The sequence below is a fragment of the Microcaecilia unicolor genome, chromosome 2, assembly GCF_901765095.1.
Source record: "Microcaecilia unicolor chromosome 2, aMicUni1.1, whole genome shotgun sequence".
Taxonomy (NCBI): domain Eukaryota; kingdom Metazoa; phylum Chordata; class Amphibia; order Gymnophiona; family Siphonopidae; genus Microcaecilia; species Microcaecilia unicolor.
The window spans coordinates 166,968,947-166,981,065 of NC_044032.1; the positions used below are offsets into that span (position 1 = coordinate 166,968,947).

Sequence of the window (12,119 nt, forward strand, 5' to 3'; positions counted from 1 at the left end):
GTTCTCTTCTGTATTGTTCAATTTTATTATAAACCACTGCAATCTTCTCTAGAAGTGTCAGTATATAAAATTTTTTTATAAACATTTAAGTGCCTGTTTATGTACAGATTAAGCCCAAATATGGCTTGTCAAATAAGGGCCACAATGATAATCCACCATTCTGTCATCATCTACAGTAAGTGGCAAACAGCAAAAAAATGAACAGAATAAACTTAAAAGCTGCAATTAAAAAAAATAGAAAAGACAAAAACAAAGGCAAAATATAATAAGTAGAGAAATATGTATGAGTAAGTAGCAATAAATATATAAAAAATATTCTGACACCTTGGAACAGATTATTTGCACATCAATAAATTCTGTGGCATTTGCTAATGAGATATAAATAGCAATTTCTTGTTTCAGAGGGGAACTGAGGTACATGATGTGTATAATTCTGTAAACTAATGTTTTTAAGTTTATCAGTACTTACATGAATTTGACATTTGTGCAGGTAAATAGTGCAAGAGGTCATACAAACTGGCTTCCTTTAATTCCTTTGTTTGTTTTGGTAAATAGCCATGCTCTTTACAGCCAACAAAAGCAGTTTTTTGTATTTCTGAGATAGTTCCATTCAAACAAATGTCTGCCAACACCATGATGTATATGTAGGCTACTTCCCAGGGCCAAGCAGATATACTCCTTTTACAGTTTTCATGCTGTGTATAGAAATACCGTACTTAGTAAACACTGTTCTAAAATTAATACTAAAGAATACTTCCAATGGTCTTATAAATATTTTACAAAAGGTGCCACATTCAGCAAGCTTTTTGTAAAATACCTTGCATGTTTTGAATGTCCTGACTTGGATGTCCCCATTTGTACCTAGATGACTCATACAAAATCAGACTTTTCAGTTTTTCAATCCATAAGAAGAAAACAAACATGCTGCCATCTTTTGAATATACATTTTTTAGAACATACATATATTTTATTTGAAATTTAAGGGAACACTTCTATTACCTTCACTTGAAGAGACAGGGGACTCAAAATAAAATCTCTCATCAGATCCATTAAACCTTCAAGCAGGACATGTTTAATTTAGCAGCTTCTCCAAAAAGAATAAAGCAAGCACTGAATACAACCTAAACAATCAAGACAAAATAAATGTATATTGCTTATATTTATTTTATAATATTATCACAAAATAAAACAGAAATAACAAAGGTTCTGTTGAGGAATAAGGCACAATTTAGTTCCAGTTTACTAACAGCAATTTTTGTCAAGCAGTACTATTTATTTATTGGATTAAATTAACATAAAAGATTTCAGAGTAAAATTGTATTGCAGCTTCTATGGTGATTGACCTCCATTGAATATAGAAATCTCCCAGAGCTCCTGCCATGATAGATGCACAGATTTATTACCACATCCCTCTTAATGCACAGTGGGGTGGTCAGCTATCAACTTTAATCAGCATTTTATTAACAATTGTGTTTATTTATGTATTTTCTCAACTTGATATACCAACTGTCAGCTGTAGCCATTCAGTGGTATAGAAACAATAAGGAGCCCATTTTATTAAAATGTGGTAAAGCTTCAGTTACTGCACATTTACCACAAATTTAATGTGCTGTAAATGCAGGGAGATTGTCCAGATCTGCCACTTCATGTAACATGGTGCAGGGCGAACCATATATAATTTATAAGAAGGCAGGCGAAGTGGCACTCTCTTTTTTTTCCCCTTGGGCATCCCTCCCATAGGACAGGAAGCAATGCTCTGTTGTGGATTGGGAACTGATTGATAGAAAACAGAGGGTAGGGTTAAATGACCACTTTTCTTAATGGAAGAAGGTGGAGAGAGGATTGCCCCGGGATCTGTACTGGGACCAGTGCTATTTAACCTATTTATAATGATCTGGAATCTTTCTCCAGCCGCTAGTGCCAGGAAATCCTACATGAGTCCATGGTGACTGAAATGTCTCTTCCAGCTTAAGACAAGAATCAGGGTTTTATAAGTACATAAGTAATGCCCACTGAGAAAAGACCAAGGGTCCATCGAGCCCAGCAACCTGTCCACGACAGTGGCCAATCCAGGGCCAAGGGCACCTGGCAAGCTTCCCACATATCTTAAGCTAGAAGAGACATTTCAGTCACCAGGAATCACTGTAGGATTTCCTGGCACGAGCAGTTGGAGAAAGATTAGCTACTGCTGTGAAGTGAATTTAAAGAGCAGCAACATAGTTGGGAAGTATTGTGGGACGTTTGAGCTCTTCCTTCAAGGTAAGTGGTTTTTTGCAAGCTTGCTTTTTTGTATACTTTTGTAGACATTGATATTTTGCGGAACCCTTCCATTTAATATGTGTATACTCATTCACTTAAGATGCCTTTGTTGTTGTTGTTTAGAGACACTGGATTTTTTTTTTAATCGTTTTTTTTCTCCTGTTTGGCGTTTCTTCCACTGGTTCTTTTTTTCCCGTCTCTGACACTAGTGATAGGAATTGGACTTCATGTGTGATAGACTGGTTCGTTATAGTGTATCTATGGTCCCCCTAGTTGGGAGTTTTGAGGTGTCAATTGTTTAATTATTTAATATCATGGCCTTTAAGTGAATTATGTAAACGGTGTAGTTGGTACAACCTAGGCTATTTTTTCAGTTTTACTTTTTAGTTAAAATTATTACCAATTCCCACAAGTATGGCCGATCCTCTTCAACCTAACGATGGCCCCTTAGCTAAGACCTTATCCAACCATGGCCTTAACCCTTTCATCATGCAGATGATGTTACTATATATATTCCTTAGAGATCCACCCTGACAGAAATCACTAATGAAATCAAGGCCGGCTTACACATCATGGACGCATGGGCAAAGGCATTCCAACTAAAACTCAACAATGAAAAAACACACTGTCTCATCCTCTCATCCCAGTACGCACGGACAACCCCACAACCATCAGCATCCCGGACCACAGCCTCCCAGTCTCAGACAGCCTGAAAATCCTCAGTGTAACATTGGACCGCTACCTAACACTAGAGAGCCAAGTAAAATCCACAACAAACGAGTTAAACAATTCTTCCCGAGGGAAATATTTCGCAACCTGATACAATCAATGGTGCTAAGCCATGCTATTGCAATGGAATCTACACGGGATGCAAAGAACAAATCTTAAGGAAACTTCAAACCGCTCAAAACACGGCAGCAAGACTCATCTTCGGAAAAACATGATTTGAAAGCACAACACCTCTTCGCGGAAAACTACATTGGCTCCCAATCAAAGAATGCATCTCCTTCAAAATCTGCACTATGGTTCACAAGATTATTTATGGCAAAGCACCAGGATACATGGCGAACTTGATCGACCTACCAACCAGAAACACATCCGCATCAGCACGACAATACCTAAACCTCAACTACCCAAGCTGCAAAAATCAACTTACGCATCCAGTTTTTCCTACATCAGCACACAACTATGGAATGAACTACCAAAAACCATGAAAACCACGTACGACCACCTCCAATTCAGGAAAAAACTAAAAACCCACCTGTTTCAAAAGGCTTACCCCCCCCCCCCCCCCCGACGCAACATAAATGCCTGAACTCCACAACACAACAACACCACAGTTCGTATTGATCACCAAACAGTCTCATCTGTTCTTGTTTTCCTCTATGTGGTCCCACCACATGTTCCTTTATGTGGTTCCTACCACAACTTAACCATTATTTGTATTTTGTTCTACTCTGGAGTTTATCAACACCTCTCCGGTACCATGTAAGCCACATTGAGCCTGCAAATAGGTGGGAAAATGTGGGGTACAAATGTAACAAATAAATAAATGTTACCGCTTTATTGTGCCAGGAACATTGGCTACAAGTTGCCCATTGAATTACATTAAAAAATTTGGTTCTTACCCATAAGATTTACTGCTCGGATCAACCAACATATCTCTCATGGCTTCTGACTCCTATGTCCCTGGTCAACTCTCCGGTCATCACAACAACATTGCTTGATAATACCTTCCTTTCACTGTATCACTATCCGTGATCAAATCTACAGTGTAATGACCCCTATGGATTTCCTTGCTCTCTCATCCAACATTCAAATCAGAACTTAAAACATTCCTATTATGAGATGCCTTCCCTGCCCAAACTGGTTCATAGTTGTCCGGGTATCCCCTCTTCCATCCCCGGGATCCAGAGCACCAGCTGCCACTAGCTTAGTCTAATTAACTGATCACTGCTCTCCTTATCTCCCCTCCTCTCTTCTCTCCAAAATTTAATATGAATGACTAACTACCACCTTTGGTATTTCCAGCAAAAAAGTAAAAGTGATATATTGGTAAACTGAACTAATATAAACTATATTTACTGTGCCAGTGTATTGACACATAGACCAGTAATCTTTTTTCACAATCATTTTGTCTCCTTAATACTTCCAAAGTGTTTATTTCTATTTCTATTATATTTCTAGAATCATTCTTACCAGTTTTCTTGATGAAGTTCTCCTTTATAAACAGAAAGGAGTTGGAGTAATTCATTCAGATAGGCACCATTAGTTTGGACACACTGCCATGCAAGAAGACTGTGCCAAAAGAAACAATTCATCTCAAATTTTTTGTGGCCATACTCTGAAGAGATTGACAAGTTAAAACCTGGAGGGTACTGAAAAGAAGAACAATTACATCTCCTGCATAAAAACAGAATTGACTATATCACTGATGTTCATAGCAGTCTATGGGTTTCATTACCAATATGCATTAACCAATTAACTTGAATTAAAACACAATAGCACACATTCATTCAAGTTAGCCTCTTAAAGGGCAATTCTGTAACAGGGCACCTACATTTATGCATCACTTTACTCTCGATTGCAATATTCTCAATTTCACGGGTAAGTGTACACTAACACAAGTGTCAGTATAGCAACTAAGCACTATTCTGTGACAGCACATGCAAGTGGCATAGCGTGTAAATGCAAGTGGGGCATTCACATGGGTGGTGCTTCCACTTACATGGGCAACTTGCAGAATAGACCACACAACACTTATGACCCTACTCAACATCATGGGTATACACGGGGGCAGTCGCAGCATGGGTCAATGGTTCCTAAGAAGCAAATCTTACATTATAAAGATGTGCAATCAGTTTTCAGCTTCCTGGATCCCAGAATGTGGAGTACTACAAGGATCTCCAATATCACTAATATTGTTCAACATACTGATGGCACCACTCGGGAAAAAAAACTAGAAGCAAAGGGCTTTAATCCATTCATTTATGCTGACAATGTAACAATCCACATACCTTTTAAAAACAGCATCACTGAAATACTGGACAAAGTCAAAAGAGGCTTGGACCTCATGAAAAACTGGGCAACAAATAATCAAACGTAAATTAAACAGGGACAAAACTAAATTCCTGGTTCTAACCAATCCGCACAACCCCACAACCTACAAAAAATTCAAAATCAACAACCAAAAAAAAATCGAAACACAACTAGAAATACTGGGAATTGTTCTAGATAAACATCTATCACTGGAAAACCAAATATCAGTGGTAACATCAAAATGATTCAGAACACTACGGAGACTAAGGATAAGAGACTACTTTCCCAGACAATCATTCAGGATAATGGTACAAGCAAAGATACTATCCCACCTAGACTACTGCAATGCAGCATACATAGGATGCAAGGAAGTGCACTAAAATCACTACAAACCATCCAAAACACTGAAGCGAGACTAATATTCAAAATGTCAAAATACAAAAGAGCAACTCCACTGCTTGATCAACTACACTGGCTGCCAATCAAGGCAAGACTAATCTTCAAAGCTAGCACCCTCATTTTCAAGATACTAGTTGGAGTGGCACCAGAATACATGCAAGACCTGATCGAATTATCTCCAAGAAAAGCAAACCCGGAAACCAGAAGCTACCTACTTCTCCACCTACCCAGCTGCAGAAACATAACTTACAAAACCATTTACACAGCATGATTCAGCTTCCTGGGTTCCAAATGGTGGAACTCAATACCAATACAGAAAATACTGGACAAAGCTTCAGCAAAAATATGAACTATAACGTCAATAATAAGCTGAACTTACTTAAACGCTTAATAAATATAGAGTGTGGTATCAATTCTTTTTTCTTTTTTTCTATTTTCAATTCAAAGTGGAGAAAAAGACCTCAGCAGTCTCTGCATGGCGATACTGTGCTCAATGTGCTCAAACGCTAGCATTCCTTGGACTCCATTATAATCCCTGGTCTCAAAAAAACTCCACTAGTATATAATAAAATATATGTGAAATAGTAAATCGTGATGTTTAATTCTTCTAGCAATAATATTGTTAATGTTACTTAGCTTTCAATCTTGCCCAACGGGGCTCTCCGTTTCGCTATGAAATATAAGCTTCCTCAGGGGGCCAAGTAACTGTTGGCAAATCACGATACCTATAATCAAAAGTGATAATACCACACAGAACTTAATGTGAATAACAGCTAAATGTTATTTATAAAAACACAAGACATCCAACCACTAACCTTACAAAATAGCGTCTCTTACTCCTATGACACCGGCAGTGAAAGCAACAACCGGAAGGAGTATTACGATATTTATAATCCCAATAGGGCTGATCATACTTAATTAGCCCCACATTAGAAAAAATCATAATGTATTTAAAGAAATATATTCAAAAAAATGTATTCAAAAAATGCAGACCATTCTATTTGTGAATTTAACCCTCTTGGCTCTAGAGACTGTAATATATAAATCCACCTCTGTTCTTTTATAATTAGGATCTTATTTCTATCTCCTCCTCGGATATTATATGGGATATGATCAATCGCAAAACATCTCAATGAATCAAAAGTATGTCCTTTTTTCTGACAGTGCGCTACTATCGGGGCACCTTTCTTATTCAATTTAATACATGAGCGATGCTCTGTAATACGCTGATGTAACCGGCGTTTGGGTTACCTACATAGATTTTATGGCAAGGGCAAATGAGAATATATATGACATATGTTGATTGACAATCGGTATGAAAGCGCAATTTATACACTTTACCATCTATAGGATTTCTAAATTCGGTCACTTCTTGTGTAATGCTACATGTTTTACAATGTTGACATCTCTTATGTCCCCCTAATTCACTATATTGAATTAAGGAAGGTAAATTAGCGGGACTAACAATCTCCTTCAAATTGGGTGTTCTAGAGAAGGCAATCCTAACTTGTTGATCATGCAAAATCGGGTGTGATTGCATAATAGACCAATTTCATTGCTAGAAGAATTAAACATCACAATTTAGTATTTCACATATATTTTATTATATACTAGTGGAGTTTTTTTGAGACCAGTGATTATAATGGAGTCCAAGGAATGCTGGTGTTTGAGCACATTGAGCACAGTATCGCCATGCAGAGACTGCTGAGGTCTTTTTCTCCACTTTGAATTGAAAATAGAAAAAAAAGAAAAAAGAATGGATACCACACTCTATATTTATTGACTCAATACCAATAGCCAATAGAAGTATCACTGACTATCTCCTGTTCAGAAAAAGCTTTGAAAACCTACTTATTCAAAACATTCTACAACTAACCACACAAACTATGGACAACCTCCCCTACATCATAAATAAACTAATGTAACTCCAACCAAATGTAAACTGTAAGCCACTTTGAACCGAAATTTGTTTTTGGATAACAGTGGGATACAAGAATGCATAAATAAATACTGTAAGTTATGGGAGCCCTTGCCACTTTTAAGACCACAGTATACCAGATCTATAGCTGATGTAACTGTGGTCACATATATGTAGGTATACTGATGCTGAGCTCAGACACATTAGAGTGGCCTAGTGGTTAGGGTGGTGGACTTTGGTCCTGGGGAACTGAGTTCAATTCCCAGCACAGGCAGCTCCTTGTGACTTTGGGCAAGTCACTTAACTCTCCATTGCCTGCCGCATTGAGCCTGCCATGAGTGGGAAAGCGCGGGGTACAAATGTAACAAAAAAAAAAAAATTCAGGCACCTAGATGCCATAATAGAATAGATTCTCACTGCATAACATTGGGGAACCTAAAAGAAGGCACCCTTCTATAGAATTGCCCCGATAAAGAGCATTTCTATAAACTAGGTGCTAACATTTATGCACTCATTGTGCACATAAATTAGCACACTACCATACAGCTGACAAGAGAACCAAGATGGTGGTAGGCAGAGATGTCTGAGGGTTCAGCAATGTTAATACTCTATAGGGACTTCTTTGTTTGCTCATTCTGATAATATTGGTATATGGGGAAAAGAAAAGGAAAATTTAGCATTTACCTAACCAAACCCTGGACAGACCTCAGCAATGAAGCAACTTACTCTCGAAGTACTGCTCCCTCTGCTAAGGTGGAATTGACTTTGGCCAAGCAGACTTCAGCTCCAAGTTGATAGCAGCCCCCTCTCCCCCACAAATACACAACCTGGAAGTGCAACCAATGGATGTGGGGTTGGAGAGTAGATAGATGATGCCAAAGGAATTCATACACCAACTCTGATCTCGAAGGGGCTTATTGTGGTGACCTCCTCCCCTGTAAGGGGAAATATGAAGTGTGATAGTGCACCCAGACCCTCAATTGGAAAAATCTCTGGTGGAGGAGGAGAGAAATGAGGAGCTTTACAACTAGCTTTGTGGGGACAACAGAGACAAGCCACAGTGATTAAAGAGTCATTCTGGGATGCCATACAGGAGGTGAGTTCATCTCTTTCAGTAGTGATTACTACATTTGTGGATGACATGAGTGGAATTTTTCAAGTTTCACAAAAAGCAGGCATAGAAGATGGATGAGCAAGCACACAAGATGGATGAACAGTCCAATAGGACTGAAGCAGTAGGCACTAGGTTGCAAGCGCACCAAAAGAAAAATGCAACCTTAATGAAAGATAAGAATTTTCTACACTGCAAAGCAGAATACTTGGAGAATCAAGTAAGAAGAAAATTACTGAGATTATTAAATTTTCCAAGGTCATCTTTGATAACTACTATGGATATGGTGTGCAAGCATTTGATGGAAGTATAGGAATGGCAACTAAAACATTACCACAGAACCAAGAGGTACAACACAAGCCACAGCTAAATATAAGTTACAGAAGAAAAAAGGAGCCAAATGAACAAGCCAGTGGCCATAAAATTAAATTTATTAAAATAGCAAACTTTGATAGTGGTGTGTCCTTATTATAATTCAGTTGCTTTAATAGCTGCCCAGCATGTTTTGGCAAACACTGCCTGCATCAGGGCACATTCAACAATCAGGCAACTATGAAAACTACTGAATGGTAGGACAATAAGGACACACCACTATCAAAGGTTGCTATTTTAATACATTTCATTTTTCAGACATTGGCTGCTTCATTTGACTGCTTCTTTCTTCTGAATCATAAACATTACCCCTGCTTGTGAGAGCATATTGCTTGTCATTACCAGGAGAGATCAGTATCACATAAGTTCAGAGAATCTAGTTTCTCCTGAGGAAGAAACCAAATCCTTAGACTAAACAGCTGTTTTGGAGGTGATCACCAAGAAAAAAATATGGTTATATTAAAAATGGTTATAGAACACTAGTATATATGCGCATATGTACATACTTATGTATGTATTTGCCAGTATGCTTCCTAAGAACTATGCTGTAAATACACAAAAATCTTGCACAGTGAGTATTTGGAAGGGGATGTACTTATGAGTGGAGAATGGGTAGGACAAAGACAGAGTGTCTACTTACACATGTAACTTACAGAATACAGAGAAGATACCAGTAGCAGGCATTCTCTGAGAACAGCAGGCCATATATTTTCATATGTGGGTAATGTGTCCCACATTGCCTGGTTCAGAGCTTGAAAAAGTTTTCTATAGCTTTAAGAACGTGTGCAGCGCTACCACCACAGGGAGAAGAGAGGGTATATGAGAATATATGGCTTGTTGTCCTCAGAGAATACCTGCTACAGATAAGTATCTTCACTTTCTTCGAGAACAAGCACGCCAATAATTCTCAAATGTGGGAAAAGGCTAACTGAAAACAAACAACAGTGGTCAACTGAACCTCGCAAAGGTGAGGTCAAAGCACAAATTAAGCTGAAACTTTATACAAACTATGTGAGAGAAAAAATGGGCTTGGGGGGTGTGGAGATGGATTCTAAACCCCAAACAAATTCTGCAGCTCTGTCTGTCCAAACCAACTGTCGTGTCGGGTATCCTGCTCAAGGCAATAGTGTGATGTGAATGTGTGGACTGAAGACCACATTGCAGCTTTGCAAATTTCTTCAAAGGAGGCCAACTTCAAGTGGGATACCGACACCTCTATGACTCTGACACTGTGAGCCGTGACTTGAACCTCAAGGGCCAGCCCAGCTTGGGCATAAGAAATGCATTCTGCCGGCGAATTGGAGATCGTGCGTGTCCCAATGGTGACCCCCTCATCCTGTTTGGATCAAAAAAACCAAAAAGCTAGGTGGACTGGCTATGGAGCCTAGTCCGCTCCAAGTAAAACGCCAATGCTTGGTTGCAGTTCAGTGTACAGTGTGCTCTCGCCAGGATGGGCATGAGGTCGGGGAAAAAATGTTGGCAAGACAATCGATGGTTAAGATGGAATTCTGACACAACCTTAGGCAGGAACTTAGGGTGCATGTGGAGAACTACTCTGTTGTGATGAAACTTCATATAAGGTGCATCCACTACTAAAGCCTGAAGCTTTAATTTGTCTGACGTGGATTGGAATGGCCCATCTGCGGAATCGGAAAGAAGTAGGGAGATTATGGATGCCTGTCAAAGTGTCTTGTTCAAATGGTGACAGTGCGGATGCACAAAACTCAAAGTACTGGATTTCAGACATACTGATTTTGATAAAATGGGGGAATACCTGAAGAAGGAGTTGTTGGAGTGTGAAGGCGCAGATGTGGAAAAACAGTGGTCCAAGCTAAAGGCTGCTATAAATATGGCGACTGATCTTTTTGTGAGGAAAGTAAACAAGAACAGGAGAAGCAGGAAGCCTATATGGTTCTCCAAACAAGTAGCTGAAAAAATAACAGCAAAAGAGGCTTTGTTCAAGAAATACAAAAGAACGCAACATAGTAACATATAGTAACACAGTAGATGACGGCAGAAAAAGACCTGCACAGTCCATCCAGTCTGTCCAACAAGATAACTCATATGTGCTAAATTTTGTGTATACCCTACTTTGATTTGTACCTGTGTTCTTCAGGGCACAGACCGTATAAGTCTGCCCAGCACTATCCCCGCCTCCCAACCACCGGCTCTGGCACAGACCGTATAAGTCTGCCCAGCACTATCCCCGCCTCCCAACCACCAGCCCCGCCTCCCACCACCGGCTCTGGCACAGACCGTATAAGTCTGCCCAGCACTATCCCCGCCTCCCAACCACCAGCCCTGCCTCCCACCACCGGCTCTGTCACAGACCGTATAAAAGTCTGCCCAGCACTATCCCTGCCTCCCACCACCGGCTCTGGCACAGACCGTATAAGTCTGCCCAGCACTATCCCTACCTCCCAACCACCAGTCCCGCTTCCCACCACCGGCTCTGGCACAAACCGTATAAGTCTGCCCAGCACTATCCCCGCCTCCCAACCACCAGCCCCGCCTCCCGAGAGGATCACAGAAAAGATTATCAGATTAAACTCAAAGAAACAAAGAGGGAAATACGGCTAGCGAAAGCGAGATTGGAAGAAAAAATGGCTAAAGATGTAAAGAGAGATGACAGAACCTTTTTCAGATATATTGGAGAGAGAAGAAGAGATAGGAATGGAATTGCGAGACTGAAAGATAATGAGAATGGCTATGTGGAGAGTGATGAAGATAAAGCGAACGTGCTACACAACTATTTCTCTTTGGTGTTCACGGAGGAAAATCCTGGAGAAGGACCGTGGTTGGCTGCCGAGGGAACGTCTGGGAATGGAGTGGATACTGCGCCATTTACGGAAAAGAGAGTTTATAAACAGCTTGAGAATCTGAAGGTGGACAAAGTTATGGGGCCGGATGGGATACATCCCAGGATACATCTTTACAGACGTGAGAGGTTCCGCGAGATTGGAGACGAGCGGATATGGTCCCTCTTCACAAAAGTGGAGACAGGGAAGAAGTGGGAAACTA

General features: G+C 39.8%; 1 protein-coding gene across 1 annotated transcript in view; it reads right to left on the minus strand.

Moving 5' to 3' along the window:
- Window positions 1-12,119, minus strand: part of TMEM232 (transmembrane protein 232) — a 303,917-nt gene that overhangs the window by 100,774 nt on the left and 191,024 nt on the right. The window contains 5 exon segments of the mRNA XM_030193465.1: window positions 470-695; window positions 1,000-1,055; window positions 1,058-1,096; window positions 1,099-1,121; window positions 4,459-4,637. Coding sequence (XP_030049325.1) covers window positions 470-695; window positions 1,000-1,055; window positions 1,058-1,096; window positions 1,099-1,121; window positions 4,459-4,637 — 523 coding nt within the window.